Source organism: Babylonia areolata, chromosome 2, assembly GCF_041734735.1.
Source record: "Babylonia areolata isolate BAREFJ2019XMU chromosome 2, ASM4173473v1, whole genome shotgun sequence".
NCBI classification, from domain to species: Eukaryota; Metazoa; Mollusca; class Gastropoda; order Neogastropoda; family Buccinidae; genus Babylonia; species Babylonia areolata.
In genome coordinates this window covers 15,531,598-15,551,332 of record NC_134877.1, presented here as the reverse complement: position 1 = coordinate 15,551,332, position 19,735 = coordinate 15,531,598, and the positions used below count along the sequence as shown (strand labels likewise).

The 19,735-nt window shown below is 40.7% G+C and overlaps 1 protein-coding gene across 1 annotated transcript; it reads left to right on the top strand.

The window, feature by feature from the left end:
- Positions 1-55: 55 nt before the first annotated feature.
- Positions 56-14,875, top strand: LOC143298449 (exonuclease 3'-5' domain-containing protein 2-like). Its single transcript, XM_076611290.1, has 11 exons — positions 56-228; positions 774-940; positions 1,522-1,673; positions 2,275-2,400; positions 3,007-3,118; positions 4,438-4,638; positions 5,908-6,076; positions 6,431-6,596; positions 9,298-9,495; positions 10,701-10,832; positions 12,300-14,875. The coding sequence occupies exons 1-11, from the start codon at positions 165-167 to the stop codon at positions 12,691-12,693; spliced, it is 1,881 nt and encodes a 626-aa protein (XP_076467405.1). The 5' UTR covers positions 56-164; the 3' UTR covers positions 12,694-14,875.
- Positions 14,876-19,735: the final 4,860 nt, after the last annotated feature.

Below are 19,735 nucleotides of genomic sequence, written 5' to 3'. Positions count from 1 at the left end.
GTGACAGTGAAACCCAATCAAAAGTAGCGTTTTATTTCTCGTCAAATATGTCTGCGCCCATGGGTATGTCGTGAATGAAGCGAAATAATTGATACACAGACCGTGGACACACAGACCTCGCCCACCTCCCCTACCTTGTCTTGTTTCTGAATGAACTAGATCACATGATGGACGGATCAAGATTATATGTTGCGAAAACATTCGTTTTTTCAAGTTTTTTGGCTGCTGGTATGTTATATATAATTTTAAACAAAGATTTGTGTCATTGGCAGTTGGAACACGCACATACACACACACATGTAGTACAACATGAATTTATTTTCATATTAACTAATATCTTACAGATGGATGTGTGCATGTGCACACACGATTTGGATGGGACGAAATATGGACTTTTTCTCTTGGCCTGGTTCAGGTTGATTCTGGGATGCGTGTGTGTGTGTGTGTGTGTGTGTGTGTGAGAGCGAGAGGGAGACAACAGTCATTATGGATTTTATTTAAATGTTTGTTCAATAATGTTTTTATTGATTTCATTTTGACCAATGGAAATCATTTTGTGTAATTGATTAATCCCAAGTCTGACAATAAACATGAACTGAACTGATGATTGTGAGGATTGTTTGTGCAGTATGCAAATACAGTATGTGTCATAAATAATGCAATAAATTACACTAGTATACATATATACTGTTGTTGGTTAAAACCCCCCCAACTATTCTAAACCTGTATAGGCAGCTAATTCTGTTTGTTCTATTTAGTATTTACTTTTGCAGGTATTGGACTGTGGTTTTGGATGAAGCGCAGGAAACAGCTTCTTGGTTCTGATGTATTCAAGATGGGCTATTCCAACAGATATAAACATGATATACGCATTGTCTCTACAACAAAAGATTGGGATGAATGTTTCGATCAACTTTCACGGGATGCTGAAAAATATAAGGTAAGTGATAAGATAATGAAATATTGCACAAACAGTGCATTGTGTGGCAAGTATATAATTGATATGATTTCTACAGTGAATTGTCAGAATTAGTTTGGATCTAAGTGCTCCATTCTTTCCATGTTTGTCCATGCATGTTTTAATATCTAGCCTATAGTATGATATGTAGAAGATATACTAGTTTTGAAATATATGTAGATTTCCGCTTTGTGAATATTTGTTGTTTTATATTGTACAGTACATTGCTATTTTTGTCTCAAAGGTGAGTACAGTATTGTCACTGTCAAATTTGCCAGCAGAGAAAAAATTTGATGATTATAAGCTTAAAACAAAAAAGTGGATAAAATTTGTTTTGTACCACTTATAGTTATATAGTTATAATTCAACAAGATGACTTTCCCCCTCTCTTGTCTGTATAAATGTAAACACAGTATGGATTTGTGTCTGGGTTTTGGCACTCTGGATATTTGCTAAAAAAAAAAAAAAATTATATGAAGGATTACATATAACATGATGACCATAGTACAAACCCAAATAGGACAAGTGCAGTGTAATATGGTGAAGTGCTGATTTGTCAACAGATACTTGGCGTTGACTGTGAGTGGGTGTTGAAGCGGCCAGTTGCCTTGCTGCAGATTGCCACCTCCTCTGGTTTCTGTGTTCTGGTTCGACTCTGCAGTCTGGGACCAGGTGGCATTCCTCCGTCTTTGAAACTATTGTTATCAGACAAAAGGTATGTTCTGTGTCCTGCGTATGTTTGTATGAATGTGTGTGTGTGTGTGTGTGTGTGTGTGTGTGTGCGCAGTTTGTTCTGAGTACTTTCACATATCTTGTAGTTCAGTATTAGAACTTTGTACTAATTTTAATGTATTCAGAGTATTTGGATTTGGTCCTTTTGTTTAATGCTAAATGTGTCATCTGTTTACGGAAACAGTGGGAAGTCCAACAAAGAATAACTTTTTCAGTAAAGTTCCACAGTAATATAGTGTAAACATATTTTTAGCTGGTTAAAGTGATCTGCTTCAATAAATCATTTATAGCCTGTTCACAGTTTTCTCTGGATTTTTTGGTCTGTTCATCTTTCTGTCTGTCCATCTTTCTCCCTTTCTTCTGTCTTTCATTCTTTTGTCTGTCTGTCCATCTGTCTGTCTGTCAGTTTGAGTATGTTACTATATATCATGTTTTGTGTCAGTCTTCTCTTTTTATCAGTTTCATTGTTTGTTAAAAGAATCAGCAATAATTCATTAATTGTACAGAAGCACATTTCTGTGTTCCTATTTCAGTAGCATTTCATTACTTAACTGCTAATCATACATCACCTACTGTCTTTGCAGTATCTTAAAACTGGGTGTGGCAGTGAATGACGATGCCAAGAAACTGATGCGTGACTACGGACTGAAAATGACTGGCTGCGTGGATCTCAGGCACATTCTGCAGAGAGTACGGGGCATTTACAAATGGTAAGTCATTGCTGTGTACTGCAGTGTTTTTTTTCATTGTCTTCTTTTTCTGCATTTGGGAACTGCAACTCTTATATTTGCTTGTACGTGTGTGACTGTTTTCAGCCTGCTATGTAGGCAGCTATATTTCTTTTTTGGGGGTGTGTGTGCTGAGTTTATTCTTGTTTCCATAATCCACTGTATGCTGGCATGAACTACATGATCTTTAACATGCGTACTCAATCTTCTGCATGTGTGCCTACAAACACAGAAGGTTCAGGCACTAGCAAGTGTGCACAGGTGTTGACCTGGGAGATAGGAAAAATCTCCCCCATGAACCCGCTGGGTATGTGGAAACCGGGGGTCAAACGCTGCAGTGTACACAAAGGTAGAATTCTCCAAGGCCTCTTTGATTTATTGCAGGGTTGTGTCCATAGTTTTTTTTAGAACTGCCAGATTATAGATTGTATACTCATGGGTCTATTCCATGTCAAATTATAATTGCTCAACCATTTATAATGTAACTGGACAGAAAGGAACACTTCAGACATAACATAGAGTTTAGCTGTTTCATGTGAAATGCACTCTCTCTCTCACAGATATGTGTGTGCATGTGTGTACATGTAGTCGCAGCTGGGGACTTCAGGGCCTGGCCAAAGGAGTGCTGGGCTTCACTATGTCCAAAGACTTCAAAGTGCGCTGTGGTAACTGGGAAACCAAACACCTCTCTCCCAGACAGGTAAGGAGGCGTAATATTTTTTTAACAGCTCCAGAAAAGAGGATACTGCATACATAAACAGAATGGAGGTAATATGTTAAGGGACGCTACTGACTGCAGCTCCTTTCAATTTAGAATGGAGTTAATGTATTAAGGAAAGGCTACTAATCAGCAGCTCCTTTGAATTTCTCCACTTCGGCAGAGTAGTAGTTTGCACAGGATAGTAGTGAAACTCCTGCCAGAAGTCGCAGTAAGGATGTTGAAGTAAAACGTAATTTTACGAAAACAATTTCCTTGTTTTATTAATGATATTTTTTTCAGTAGCTGTTTTACCTTTATTGTTTATTTGTTTTCTGGCTGAATTTCCAGTTGTTTTCTCCATCCAGTCAACACAAGCCATGCAAGATATTTTGTTATTTCAGAACTTGTATATATTCTTTTTTTTTTAATAAGTATTACAAGGGGAGAAAGCACAATTGAGCCTTAAATCAGTTTTTTTAATCAAGAAAATAAAGATAAAATAAAATCAAAACAACTTTGAAAATGCAAGAACCATTCATGCTGCTGAAAGAAGTGCTTGTATTCTCCGCTAATCAAATGAGAAACAGTAAATGAGAAACAGTAAATGATGCCTATGTTTAATGCATGTGCTCATGCCCTCTTTAGTGTGAGGACTGGATGTAAAAAAAAAAAACCCATAGAAAAGATTTCTTCTGTCTTGTCTTGTATTGCTATTAGCTGTAGATTGTAGAATACTGAAAGGAAACAGACAAACAGAAAAGAGTCACGTACAGAGAGAAAGAAAGGAAAATATCACTCCTGATTGAGACCATAAATGATGCCCCTTGGCCATGCATTCGCTTTCTGTTTACTTCTCTTTTTTTTCTCTCTCCCTTTTGCAGAGGTTATATTTTTTCTTGAGCATCATCACCACCACAGCAGTGCTCTGTTCATTTTCTGTAGTCATAAGCATGGTTCAGTTTCAGCTCTTCCTCACTGAACATGGCTGTTTATTCATTGCTCTTCCTTGACAGGTGTGAGATCACAGGAGGGATGCTCAGCTGAGAAGGAAAGTGTTTCACTCGCTCAGATTTTGTCATTTAATTTCAGGAAATTTAATTTGCGCTGAACAAAAATATATCAATCCATCGATCATTCTTCTTCTTGAATTACCTAACTTTTCTTTTCCTTGCTTTACTTACTTTGTTTCTTTGTTCATTTGCTTTTTTGTTGTTGCTTTTCATATTTTCTTGTTTATTCATTTGCTTTTTGTTGTTGTTGTTGTTGCTTTTCAATTTTCTGGATTATTTCTTTTGAATAAATTGTTTTGTTTTCAAAAGGTTGAGTATGCTGCATTGGATGCAGTGATAGCCGTGGACATCTTCACAAGTCTGGTACTGGCCAAAATAACCGGGTGCGATCTTCGGCAGAATGCACAACCTGCTTCTCAAGTTACCATGACAACGTTCCTGTCAGCCTCAAGAAACCTCTGCCAAGGAATTGTGGACGCAGGGTTTGTTCGTGAACTCGCTCAACAGAAGGTATGTTGATTGTGTAAAATAGTTGAGTAATGGCCTCGTGCTAGTGCACCAGACTAGGCAGATGGCATCCACTGGTTTGATTCCCACATAGAGAGCAGGATTTTTACACTTCCTCCACTTGATCTTGAGTGTTGGTCTGGGCAGTTGTCATTTGGGTGAGATAATAAACTGTGATCCCGTTTTCAGCATGTACTTAGTGCACGTAAATGGACCCATGGCAATAAAGGGGTTGTCCCTGGCAAAATGCTTAAGAAAAACCCAGTGTGATAGTTAAACAAATGCAGACAGAAAAAAAAAGGGGGTGCTGCTCTGTGGTGATGTGCTCTCCCTGGGTACAGCAGGCAGAATTTCACACTCAGAAATCTATTGTGATAAAAAGTGAGAACAACACACAGAATGCACTAGAATACAATAGAGTACAATAGAACAGAATACAAGACAAGAAAAGACAATACAAGTCATTACAGGACAATGCAAGACAATACAATACAATACAGTACAATGTAATACAATACAAAAAAAGATCAATTGTTAAGAGGAGATGCTGTATATTGGGGTAGTGCATAATGTTCTGATGGCAGCAGTTACAGTTAAATATTTTATTCAAAATACATTCCTTTACTTAAGATGTAAGGAACATATATTCCTGATGAGCAGAAGCTCTCTAATCAGTTATTGTCCATGTGTGATTGTGTATATTTCTTTGTGTTTGTGTGTGAATGTATTTCTGTTTGTGAATGTGTGCATGTGGATTTGCGTGTGCGTGTATGTATGTGCGTGTGTGTATGTATGTGTATGTATATGTGCATCTTTGTGTGCATGCTTGTGTGTGCACATGTGCATCCATGCATATGTGTGTTGACAAACATGCAGGGAGGAAGGAGGCAGAATTGTTAGGACGCACAGCTGCCAACATAGAGAGTCCATGAAGGTGTGGGTTCAAATCCCACTCTCGCCCTTTCTCCCAAGTTTGACTGGAAAATCAAACTGAGCATCTAATCATTTGGATGAGACTATAAATCCCAAAGTCCAGTGTGCGGCACTCACTTGACGCACTTAAAAAGAACCCATGGCAACGAGAGTGTTGTCCTCTGGCAAAATTCTATAGAAGAAATCCGCTCTGATAGGTGTATAAGCATGAACTCAAGGCCTGCGTTGGGTTTGGCTGCCGGTCAGGCATCTGCCTGGCAGATGTGGTGTAGCATATATGGATTCGTCCAATCGCAGTGACACCTCCTTGAGAAACTGAAACTGAACCTGAACCTGCAGGGAAACCCGAAGCACGTGAAGAAGAACGAGAGGAAGCAGAATGGAGAAATGTACAGCACACGGTCACGCCCCCTGTGGGACAACTGTGAGCTGCTGGCCCCTGACGGTGAGCTCCTCTGCACCTGTGATTCCCGCAAGGCAGCCTGGTACATCCAGAAAGAGTTGGGGGGTGAGTTGCTTGGTCACCTGTCATTTTCAGCATTGTGTTAACAGATAGTCCTGCTGCAACTGCTGTTCAGTGTTTGGGTATAGTTTTATGTGATGTCTTTTCATGATGAATGGTATTGAATTATGAAGAAACAATCTGTGGAAACATTCGCTTATTTGTGTGATGTCTTTTCATCATTGATTATGTTGAAAATCAGACACGAAAATTGCAACACAAATTGTTTGTTAACAGTCATTGAATATACAAACAAATGCTTTTTGTCAGAGATTGTCATGGTACACACACTGGCGTGTATATGAATGCTTAGATTGTCATGGAGCACACACTGGCATGTACATGAATGCTTCTTTGCAGATAAGGTGTCTGAAAACCCAACGGTGGTGAAGCTGAGGTTTGAACCGTCAGGACGCCCCAGGAGTGAACGCAACTACTACCTGCAGCAGAAGGAGAACATGTGCGTGGTGTGTGGGAGCACGGAGGGCTACGCCCGCAAGTTCATCGTGCCTCAGGAGTACAGAAAGTGAGGAGATGACACTGAATAGTGCAAATGCACACTTGTTTTAGAACATGTATGCACATGCTGAAATGCAGAAACATACAGAAATGCTCATATACAAGTGGCGCCTTTGCAAATTTGGTTAGGCATCAGACTTCTGATCCAGTGATCAGGATTTGAGGTCCTGTCTCAGCATGGTGTTGTTGTCCTTGTCTGATTTTCAACATAATCAAGGTCTTCATGTTTTACATTTATTTGCTTATTTATCATCACTGTTGTCTTATTTATTTAATTATTTATTTATTATTATTATTATTATTTTATTATTATTTTCATTACTACTACCTTTTTTTTATATCACAATTATTATTTATTTATTTATTTATTTATGTAAGCTTATCTATATATATATATATATATTTTTTTTTTTTTTCTCAAGTGTGTTGGTTACGCTGCTGGTCAGGCATCTGCTTGGCAGATGTGGTGTACGTGTATGGATTTGTCCGAACGCAGTGACGCCTCCTTGAGCTACTGAAACTGAAACTGAAACTGTCCTTGGACCATGGGAAGGCATTTTACTCTAATTTTCCTGACTTCAAACAGGTGTGAATGGGTACATGCCTTCAGTTGGGGAAGGTTAGAATGGTGGAAGGAGAGGATTAGGCCCCACTTTCCTGTGCTGAAATGTTCACTTAGTGGATATGAATTCATTGCCTTAACTCACTCAGTACGGCCAGTCCTCTCTTCTCCTCTACACAGACCCCTCGGATGTCCAGTGAATGATGTCTGAATGACCCAACCTTTAGCTTCCGTCGTTCAAATTGTGGTTTTCTTTGTCAACATTTACCTCTTCAGTATAAGAGCCTTCTGATTGCAATATTTTGATGATGGTAATTGGGGTGAAACGCTGTTAACGTCGTCTCTTTCGCCGCTCTTATGGAGAGAGTTAATGGTCATAAAAGGCTATGATATGGATACTTATTTAGTGCCTATTCTCAGTTGGAGACCAAGCTCTAAGCGTTTCACAAACATGGAGTCATTTGCACAACAGGTTGCCTACCTGGGTAGAGCTGACTGACAGCTGCCACTGGGCGCTCATCATTCGTTTCCTGTGTCATTCAGTCGGGTTTCATTTAATCACAAAACCACACGTATACAGACAGTTAACATTTTATGTGTATGATTAACTTATGGGATCTCTGACCTTTTAACATATGCAGGCTTCGTCTTTTCATCATGTTAGGTGTGTCACATGTATTTTGGTTGACTGTAGGTCATACTTTCAAGCTGTCAGCATTAATAGTTGTGTACAGAGACGCCAAACACAAAAGTAATGTGTGCAAACAGACTTGTGTGGGGACATGCTCACTTTGTATATATTTACTCACATCTTACCACAGCCTACCACACCACACACACACATACATGCACAAACATGAACATGCGCATGTACATGCCTTAAATACATAAACACACACAGTCGCTCATGCATAAATGCACATCCCATGTGTGAGTGCACACCCACACCCATCACCACCTCACCTCCACACACACACACACACACACACACACACACACACACACACACACACACACACACACACACACACACACACACCCCTATACCCCCCTCCACATACACACAGACACAGACACACACACACACACACACACACACACACAAACACACACACACACACACACACACCTATCCCCCTCCACACACACAGCCACTCCCACCTACATTCCTACCCCTCCCCACCCCCCCAATCACTCCCCCCCCCACACACACACATCTGGGGGCAGCTGTTAAGGAAACCAGTAAATGTTCCTTTTCACAGTTTACATCTGATCCTGCAGTCTGGCAGGCTTTTTGATGCAGGGTGGTATGGACAGCCTTTGTTCTCTTTGTTTCAGATACTTTCCATTACTTCTGAAGGAGCATTTTCACACACCCACATTCACATCCATAAATGCACATCACATGTGTGAGTGAAAACCCTCTCCTCCCCAACACACACACGCACACACACACACGCACACACACACACACACGCGTACGCGTTCGCATGCACGCACGCACGCACGCACGCACGCACACACACACGTTTTTCTTCTTATGCATTTATGGGCCGCAACTCCCATGACCACTGTTACAGAGAAATGAGTGTTTACACACACACACACGCGCGCACACACACACACACACACACACACACTCACATACACACACACACACGTTTTTCTTCTTCTGCGTTTATGGGCTGCAACTCCCATGACCACTGTTACAGAGAAATGAGTGTTTACACACACACACACGCGCGCACACACACACACACACACACACGTTTTTCTTCTTCTGCCTTTATGGGCTGCAACTCCCATGGCCACTGTTACAGAGAAATGAGTGTTTACACATGTACAGTCTGTTTTTTTTACTCCACCAGAACAGGCATCCATTCTCAGTGCAGAAAGGACAGCCCAGAGTTGAGTTTGGTGGAGAAACGTCGGTGATGGCCTATGCTCCACAGGGAGTGAATGGCCTAAGTAAGTAAGTACTCAGGTTACAGGGGTGTGCATACTGGGTACTGTATGTTCTTTGTTTCCACAATGTTCATTCAGCTTTTCTTCTCTCTGTGTGTGCGCGTGCGCATGTGTGTGTGTGTGTGTGTGTGTGTGCGTGCACATGTGTGTGTGTGTGTGTGTGTGTGTGTGTGTGTTTCAGGTATTTCCCACTACTCCTGAAGGAGCACACATCGCATGACGTGCTGCTGATGTGTCCGGTGTGTCACCGCCTCAGTTCTGACTATGACGGCTTGGTGCGACAGCAGCTGGCCTCTGAGTGTCAGGCGCCACTAAACTCTGGCCAGAACTGCAGTGTTTTTCAGGACCACTACCTGCAGCAGGTCAAGTCGGCCGGCAGGTCTGTATGGGGGTCTCACGTCATCATCATTATTATCATCATGATTATTATTATCATTGACAGGTGCAGTAGCCGAGTGGTTAAAGTGTTGGGCTATCAATCTGAGGGTCCAGGGTTCGAATCTCAGTAACAGTGCCTAGTGGGTAAAGGGTGGAGATTTTTCTGATGTCCCAGGTGAACGCACATGCAGAACTGCTAGTGCCTGAACCCCCTTTATGTGTATATGCACGCAGAATATCAAATACGCATGTTAAAGATCCTGTAATCCATGTCAGTGTTCGCTGGGTTATGGAAACAAGAACGTACCCAGCATGCACACATGTGTTGAAAGCTGATATGCTTGTAGGAATCGGGTGGACAGTTCTACTTGTGCCTTGCCCCATATGACTCTTCACAGAGTTGAGGGAGAAGAAGAAGTTTAAAGCTCACAACCTTTGAGTCTGAAACACTCACTGATACTTTATTTCTTCTGCTGTGTTGTGAAACTGAATTATTCAACATTTGGCAGGGAGACACATACACACACAACTACACGCACACACACACACAAAAACACACACACACTAAAAGATCCCCCTGTCTTCAGGAAAGTTTGGACACTTCTTTTTCTCTGCTGGAATATGTTGAAAGGGCTAGTTGATAAAAACAAAAAACCAGAACAAATATTTTTGGCTTATCTAATACCCTAGAAATAAAGATATATAAATTGTATTGTATCATATGATGTGTGGGTGTGTGTGTCTGTGTGTTTCTGTGTGTGCCTGCCAGCCTGCCTCTGTGTGCATGTGTATGTGTGTGAGTGTGCCTGTGTGTGTATGTGTGTGTGCCTCTGTGTGTGTGTGTGTGTTTGCCTCTGTGTGTGTGTATGTGTGCATGTGTTAGTGTGTGTGTGTTCATGCGCACATGTGTGTGACCGGAGAAAATAAACACTAGCCTTGCCAGTCATCCCACCTGTTAGATTATGCCAAATTTTCACTTGTGTATCTTGGAAGGTGCTGTGGCAACACATGTAGGAAGACGGACTTGATATATATATATATATATATATATATATATATATATATATATATATGTGTGTGTGTGTGTGTGTGTGTGTGTGTATGTATATATGTATGTGTGTGAGTGTATGCATTTTTATATTTGTTATACATATACATTTTTTTAGAAATAAATTATTTACCTGTTTCATTTAAAACTCTTTTCAGGGCTCTAAAACTGAATCGGGACAAGATCCCAGAAGCCAGGGTCCAGGAGCTGGAAGGAAAGCTGAAGGATTACTACGGTGTTATAGAGGTCACCCCAGAACTGGTAGAAGAAGCATCACTTCTGGATATCAGGTGAATCTGACTGCTTCAGTGTCTGTTAGATATGATGAGATTCGTTTTTACCCCACGGTGTAGGCACCCATGCTCCATTTTCTGGGGGTTTGCATGCTTGGTATGTTCTTGCTTCCATAATCCATGAAAGGCTGATATGAATTACAGGATTTTAAATGTGAGTATTTAACCTCTTCAGTGCCGGGGATTACTTTGGCATGTGCTTCCTATTTGCCGGGGTATTTGCTTGGATGCAGAGGGTAGGTAATTAACAACAAAAAAGAAAAAAAAAAAAAAGGAATCTAGCATGTAAACTGCTGCAAAAAAGTATGAATAATCCATACTTTCTGTCAGGAAAATAGACCATCAATTTCTGACCATTTGAAGTTTATTTAACTCACTGGTTTGCTATACGTGAACCATAAATATGAGATAGCAGACAAACCAGAGAGAACTGTACTGATTGTTGCAGACAAACCAGAGAGAACTGTACTGATTGTTGCAGACAAACCAGAGAGAACTGTACTGATTGTTGCAGACAAACTAGAGGGAATTGTACTGATTGTTGCAGACAACCAGAGAGAATTGTACTGATTGTTGCAGACAACCCAAAACCAGAGAGACCAGACAAACCAGAGAGAACTGTACTGATTGTTGCAGACAAACCAGAGAGAACTGTACTGATTGTTGCAGACAAACTAGAGGGAATTGTACTGATTGTTGCAGACAAACCAGAGAGAACTGTACTGATTGTTGCAGACAAACCAGAGAGAATTGTACTGATTGTTGCAGACAAACTAGAGGGAATTGTACTGATTGTTGCAGACAAACCAGAGACAACTGTACTGATTGTTGCAGACAAACCAGAGACAACTGTACTGATTGTTGCAGACAAACTAGAGGGAATTGTACTGATTGTTGCAGACAAACTAGAGGGAATTGTACTGATTGTTGCAGACAAACCAGAGAGAACTGTATTGTTTTGGGGTTTTTAGGGTTTTTTTTTTTTTTTTTTTTTTTTTTTTGCTGTCCCATAATCTGCACCATTTCAGTGGCATTACTCCCACACCGCTCATTCTGAGTCCCCCATACACGGCCACACCCAGGCTCGTCTGTCACAGTCCTGGGCAGTCCACAGGGAACTATCGCTGTTAGGTCACCAGGAGACCACACACCAAAGGAGACCCTGTACTGCTGCTGAGTCACTTCAGTGGTGTTCATTGGTGCCTTTTCTGATTTAACATCCTTGCGACATCACCTACTAAGACCCCAACTGATGACAATAATGGCTTGGTCAGGAGCCAGACTGAGTGAGCGTCCCTCTCAGAGTGAAGACTGCAACCATGTCCTTCCAACAACAGTCCAACATGAATCTGCCAACACTGAAGACATTGACAGAACTCACCCCATGCACGGAAGTGGAGGGGTATCAGAACTGTGGTCACTGTGGAAGCAGGGCATGAAAGGGAACTGTATTGTTTGTTGCAGACAAGCCAGAGAGAACTACGTCAACCACGGACAGCAGGTGGTCAAACACATGGCGGAACATGGCGGTCTGCTACAGTTCCAGGCCAGATGGCGCCGCCACTTCATCGACACCATGAAACCCCAGTACCTCCCTGCCTTCTGGTCTGTGGATTACGTCCCTGAGAACTGGAACGATGATAATGATGATGATGATGATGAAAATGACAATGACGAGGACAACAATGCATCTGTTGTAGATTTCTTGCGGGAGGTAGATGAAGAAACTGAGGAGGAGGATGCTGAGGAGAATGAAGACGGTGATTTTGATGAGAGTGAGGAAGGGGAGGAGGATTTTGATGATGACGATGAAGTTGAATTTAACAGTGTGAATGAAAATGAAGATTGCAGGGAGTGACGAAGTGTGTGCATGTGTGTGTGCATGTGCGTGTGTCCGTGCGTGCGTGCGCGTGTGTGTGTGTGTGTGTGTGTGTGTGTGTGGAGGGAATTGGGAGAAAGGAGGGAAGCAGGATAGGTGTGGTGTACAAAGTGACCTCTTTCAATGGGTGTTGTGGGAAGATTTGATTTTATCTTTTTGATCAGTGTCATATTGGTATTTTTATTTATTTATCTTTTTATGGATAGCATTTTTTGGTGTAAACTGCCATCAAGTTGGACTGAAAAGAATGAAAAAGGAAAAACACATTTTAGGAAACCATTGATTGCTGAGTTACAAAATGCTGCTGTTTCTTTGTAAGGCCTTACTACATATCCAAGTCACACACACACACACACACACACACACACACACACACACACACACACACACTCACTCACTCACTCTCTAAAACATTGAAATTTACAGAAGTGTTTATACACATTCATGTTTATTTATTTGACTTTTTTTTTCTTTTCATATATTGGACAAGCATTTTCAAACAAATTCATATTTATTTATTTGACTTTTCTTTTCTTTTCATACATTGGACAAACATTTTCAAACAAGCAATAATGGGCATTGTATAACAGAATATGATTATTCTGTGAGAATATGATGAAAATTATTTGTTTGTAATTTGATTTTTTTGTTGTTGTTGTTTCTTTGTTTTTGTTTCTTTTCTTTAACGATGGGTCAGAACTGATCTTATGGACACAATTTTAGAAGTGGAAGCATGCATCTATTTATGTTTTACTTTGACAAATGTTGCTCGTTGCTCATCAAACATGACCCAATGATTAAATGATTTCAGATGAATGTCATTATCAAATTAATTACTATCATTACGGGTAGTTTTCATGCTGTCAGTTTTTATCTTGAAAATCGCAACAGGGTGTTAGTTATTGTTCTCATATACTTTGTGGATAGAATGTAGGGAACTATGATGCACAGTTATGAGTATTTAATTGATAAACAAAATGTAAATCTACATCCTCATTATCATATAAACTGACTTGCCACATTTGAGAAACAAAGTTTTAAAAATTTGAGGTTCAGACTTTCGTGTGGGAAGTGTAATACTGCACAATGCTGCATTGTGTGGAAAAGTCTGGCTGTGCTTGAGTGTGTGTGTGTGTGTGTGTGTGTGTGTGTGTGTGTGTGTGTGTGTGTGTGTGTGCTGCACTTCTGTACATGAGGGATCAAATGCATATGCATTTTCATGTCTGTTAGTGTTAATGTGTATCTGTGTGTGTGTGTGTGCTGTGTCATATTATCATGCATGTGTGTTGTTCATATTTTGTTTTCAGAGTGCAGATTCTGTTTTCATTTCACTTCAGCTTTTCTCTTTGTGTGTTGATATCAGTGTGATTATCATGCATGTTGTTGATGTATATGTGACGTGCAGTGAGTGATAAGTCTGCAGCATAAAATACATCATAAAACGATGCACTGCTGTGTCATTATTCATGATAAGCAAACAGCATTGCTCCATACGCTTGATGTGTTATCAGCATCCATTCTGCATATTGTAACTCATTAACTCATTGACACCTGTGCAGGGCCTGAGCATTGCTCTGGCATAAAATACAAAAAAATGTTTCATTAAAACAGTTTTCACATTCCTACATATGCATTAACCGGAAGGAAAGGGAATTAACTTCTACAGTATTTCTGGATGTGTCAAAGCGTGATTTTGAGGAAAAACGATACATTTTCTGCATTTTTTTACCACACCCATATGGCATGGAAACCTGGCAAGGGTGTAAACTCCCCAAGGTTTTTAAAAGAAGTCACACATGCAAGTATCTGTGTATTCTCTTTTGTGAGACCAGACCTTGGAAATGATATTATGTGCAATTTAGTTTTGCTGCTGAAGATTTGATCATATGTGATGGATAGACATATAACCCACTCTCACTAATTCTCTGTCTTTTGCAACATGTTCATACACACTCACACTCATTTTAAACAAAAACTTATGTATGAAGACTGTGCATTAAGGGCATGAATGCTGTTGAAAATATTCCGAGAGAATGGGATGATTAATGGGGGATTTTATATATATATTATGATGGCTCAATAAAACATATATTTCTGTGTATATTATTCATGATATACTGTGATATCAATCAAATACACCATGCTGTCATTAAAGTGAGAACGGGGGAAAAAAAAAGTGTTGTGAACATGTAAGAATGCAAGCGTGGATTTTTTTTTCTCTCATGTCTTAATTAGCCTTTAACTCCTATTGGAACAGGCACATCATTACCTTCCCTATTATCATACATTAAACATTTTCTAAGTGCAGCGACAAAATGTCCAAGTTTCTGGGGCACTACAATAGAAAAAAACAAGGAATTCTTTCTTTTTTTCAGACCAGATTGGGATGTGTATGAGGTGGACTGGATTACTAAGATCAGCAAGATGTTTTACCTTTTGAACATTCATCTTTTAATCTTGTGTTCAACACAGATGTTAGGGGGAAAAAAATGATAAATATGTTTTCACCTTTGTTGAATTTCTTTGTGGACACATATACTGATATTCTTTTTTTTCCTCCTTATTTTACTTATGATTAATCTTTTTTTTAGATGTGTGTTTGGAACAGGGCAATGATAGAAGCAGTTAGCCAGACACTGTAAGGCTGCTGATCAATTTCTGCTGTTCAAATTTTCATTAAAAACTAACAAGCAAACAAAAAACAACAAAAAACCCCCAACAAAACTGTATTTTATAAAGCATGAACAAGAAGGCAAAATAACCTTCCCACTTAATTTAAGATTCATGAATTTTACCCCCATCCCAAAAAACGATACCCACATCAGCCATTTTGATTTATTTATTTTCGATTTATGAAATATTTTTCATTTATTTCTTTTGATTCTTCTTCTTCTTCTCATTGTTATATTACTAATAGTAGTAGTAATAGAAGTAGTAGAAGTAGTAGTGGCAACGCAAAAACGGTTATTGGAAAAACAAATCCAAGACATTTTAAAGGGAGCGTACGCGTACTGGCCTAAACAATATGACAGTTGTTTCCCTTTAATAGCTGGCTGGCCGGCAGATGAGCAGTTGCGAAGGCTACTGGTTTTAACAGCATGAATTCCTATGCCTTCCACGATACCGTGAAGGTTGGTTTGTTTGTTAGTCCAAATGAAACAACAACAACAACAAAGAAATAGATAAACAAATGAATTTTAAGAAAGGTATGTCCATTACGAAATTAATGAAGCAGAAAAATCCATAGTTGAAAGATCACAGTGCAAGCATTATGCAGACGACTGCTCCTAAACCTGTGGAAAACAGCCCGTATTTCAACAGAAAGTTTGATTTTATTCAGAATTTACCTATTTATTTATATGCTTTTTTTTTTTTGGAGGGATGGAAGAGTGGGCAATGCAGCCCACGTCACAGTAAAACGTACTCAAGATTGACTCGGAGGTGGTCACTGAAACACGTCACATGCAGTCTTTAGTACAATTTGGACCAAATCAGTTGAATACGAAGAGCTGCGGGGAGGAAAAGAGGGGTAATTTTTTACCACGAAGAAAACTTGCCAGGGTCAGACTGATCACTTTGTTTAAAAATCAACCAAAAATCAACGTTCGTCCGAGAGCGTCTGTGCAAGTTCAGTATGCGATGGAGAGGCGTGGAAGGGAAGGAAAGTGTTGTGGAAGCGAAGGGAGATAAGGCCTTACACGTAGTCAGCACGTGCCACCTAAATCTCGCACTCGTTCGTCCGTCCTCCAAGCAAGAAAAATATGTATGTTAACTTGAAAATGGCCCGCACCAGAGGGACATCATTTTGGCCCGCCCCTCCACCCACCTCTCCCCTGCCTCCTGAACCCCTCCTATTCTTATGGAGATAACTTTGTCAGTGTTGCCTATCAGTGTCATTTTTTATGACGCGGCATAAGCTTCAGTAATTGTGACAGATTATCATAACGGATTATACAGTTGTTGGTATTGTTGTTGTTGTTGAAACCTTTTCTTTGTATACGTATATGTTCCCCTCCATTGTCCGAATGGTCAAGCTGTGCCGTAAACACTTGTTCTTGATATAACTGACAAAAACTGTGTAATGTCACGTTATCTCACAACTCATGAAACGAGAACTGACAAGCGCTGACCCTGTAGTGAGTATGACACCCCCACCACTTTTCACACACACGCTCGCATATGTCACGTGCACACACAGGCTCACAGAAAGACAGACAGACAGACAGAGAGAGAGAGAGAGAGAGAGAGAGAGAGAGAGAGAGAACCAAAAACAAAAACACTGACAGGGTTATTACATTGACTCGTCAGTGTTGTGTGTAAAATCACGTGCGGCAGAAGCTTTCCTGGATTTGGAAAAATGTCTGTTTTGTTCAGTGCTGTTGAAGTCCCTAAGTTCAGTAACATAATTCCTCTACCGTAACACATCCCTGGGGCCGAGGTCTTGTCGGATGCGTACATCAAGACAGTTACGCATCAACTTACGAACGCGGAAAGCCAACGCACGACGTAGTTCCGCAAATGCGTAAATGTGTGGTCATGACACATACTTAGTTGCTCGCGGAGCTACGTCGTGCGTTGTGAAGCGTACGTATGACGTTAAGCTAAAAATAGCTAAAGCGAACGGGAAAACCGTTTCCGCTGCACATCTCGTCCTCTTGCTCTTGCTAACATGGAAGACCAAACTGAAAGCTCAAGACAGAGGACGACAAATTTTACGGAAGAGGAGATTCGTTGTTTGCTGGAGCTTGTTAAAGAACATGCTTCAGCCTTGTTCTGCAAACTGAACAACGCAGTGACGGTTAAAAAAAAGCAACAACTCTGGGAGGATATTGCAAACTGTGTCAATGCCAGAGGAAAAACACACAGGCCGACCCAGAAAGTGAAAAAAAAAGGTCCGATCTTCGACTCAATGCCATCCGTCTCCGCAGCAAACTGAAAAACCCTCCCACGGGTGGCGGTCCTCTTCCTGACATTCCGTGGTGGCACGATGTCGTTTTGGACATTCTGGGGGACGAGACATGTCTTCTGGAAGGAATAAAGCGTAAGTATTCTCTGTCTGTCTGTCTGTCTGTCTGTCTCTCTCTGTCTCCCCCTCTCTCTCTCTGAGTGGTATTTGGTGATTCAGGGTAAGAACAGCTATTCAATGTGCATGCTACTAACATGGTAAGATTACAAACTCTACATATATTATGTGTTGTTTCTCATGGATTTCTTAGAAATGTAGCCTTTGTACAACTTTGATTCAGAAGACATATTATGTATGTGTGAATACATACATCCTCAGCCGTCCGGGTTGAGGATTGGAGTCAAGAGCCAAGGGCGAATCATATAGCCACTGTCTCCAAGGAATACACCCTGAAGTGGAGCCTGTGGTCCTTCAAAGTTCCGAAAAAGATTACTTTCACGCAAAATGCGAGAGTCATGCACTGACCCTGGCCAACGCACAATGCAGTTGATGATCACCATATCTGCATTGCAGATGAGCTGCACATTAATTGTGTGGTTGCCGTGGCGGTTGACGTATTCAAATTCGTTGACCACAGGTGCAATGATTGGAATATGTGTACAGTCTATGCAGCCAAGTACATTGGGAAAACGTGCAATCTGGTAGAACCTGTCTTTCATCACATCAGCTTCTCTCTGTGAAACAGGAAGCTTAACAAATTCCCCCAGTCTTCTAGACAACACTGAGGAGAATCGATCAATAACTCTTGCTACTGTCCGTCTGTCAATTTGGAACAAATCCCCAATCACTCGATGAAATCCCCCTGTTGCCAAAAAACGCAATGCAACTAACACTTGCATCAACGGAGGTAGCGAACCTCCTCTCTGGAGGAGATGCTCCAGCTCATCTCCAAATATGTCGACGAGAGTAACGATGTCTTCCCGTCGAAAACGAAACCTAGCAAACAGGTCCACATCATAAACATCAAACGGATTGGTACGGTCACGCAGAATCCGTTGACGTCTGAAATTTCGACGCATCAGTAACCTAAAGTATACTCTGTTCGCCATGTTTCTTCCTGACACGTGTTCTACGCATAGGTTTACGCCTGGGGGGGAGCTGTCGTAAAGGAACGTCGAACGTAGCAGCAAATTTTACGTTCCGCACACGCCATGCCCATCCTCTTTAGGGGCAACGTTGTACATACGGCCTCCGCCAATGCGTAACGTTGCTACGCACCCGACAAGACCTCGGCCCCTGCTGATGTGTGCACCCTTTTTAAAAACCTGGTCCGTGAGTCTCAGAACGAACGGTATGTAACGAAAGTGATCTTGAAAAAAATGTGTGCACTTGATTTGTTAAAAAAAAAAAAAAAGAAAAGAAAGAAAAAATATAAAGAAAGAAAAGGAGCTCCGGTTATTGTGAAAGAAAAAAGAAACTCATATCATCAGTAAATGGTTTCCGGCCGTACTGCATGCATGAGTGACCGAGCAAATTTGACAACGTAGGTATACATTACGAAAAACAACCCCCCCAAAAACAGCTTGGTGGTATCTCTCTTTCGCTGTCTGTCTGCTTGCCTGTCACTGTCTCTGTCTGGCTGACTGTCTCTGTCTCTGTCTCTCTCTCAGCTCAGATCTCGATCCTTAGCTCAGTCGATGAATACCAAAACTAATAATCAACCTTCGGTAATGGTTCGACAGGAGAGTATTTTATAATCACCAAAGTAATTCATGTGCACTAACACTTTAACAACACCCATAATTTGCTTTCAGCTAGATGGTAAGACTGACTATCCGTCATTAGATTGGTAAGTACTATGATATTGATGGGTGTTGTGTGATCTGTCTGTGCTCTTCACAAGTAACGTTTGTGTATTTTACAGGTTGATACAGGTGTATCATCACAGGGATAAAAAAAACAACAACAACAAAAAACAACCCCCCACCCCCCCCGAAAAAAACAAAACAAAACAAAACAAACCAAAAAAAAAAAACAGCCCAAAACAACAACACAAAATAACACTTTGGAAATCAGAGTTCTTGATTCTATATGTTTTCTTATATGGAAAAAATG

What these genes read in the sequence shown, in the direction of transcription:
- LOC143298449 (XM_076611290.1), top strand. Translation starts at nt 165, where the DNA reads ATGATGGACGGATCAAGATTATATGTTGCGAAAACATTCGTTTTTTCA. An exon ending in CATCCAGAAAGAGTTGGGGG is followed by an intron (nt 6,077 to 6,430) that starts GTGAGTTGCTTG and finishes GCTTCTTTGCAG; the next exon opens with ATAAGGTGTCTGAAAACCCA. An exon ending in GCATCACTTCTGGATATCAG is followed by an intron (nt 10,833 to 12,299) that starts GTGAATCTGACT and finishes TGTTTGTTGCAG; the next exon opens with ACAAGCCAGAGAGAACTACG.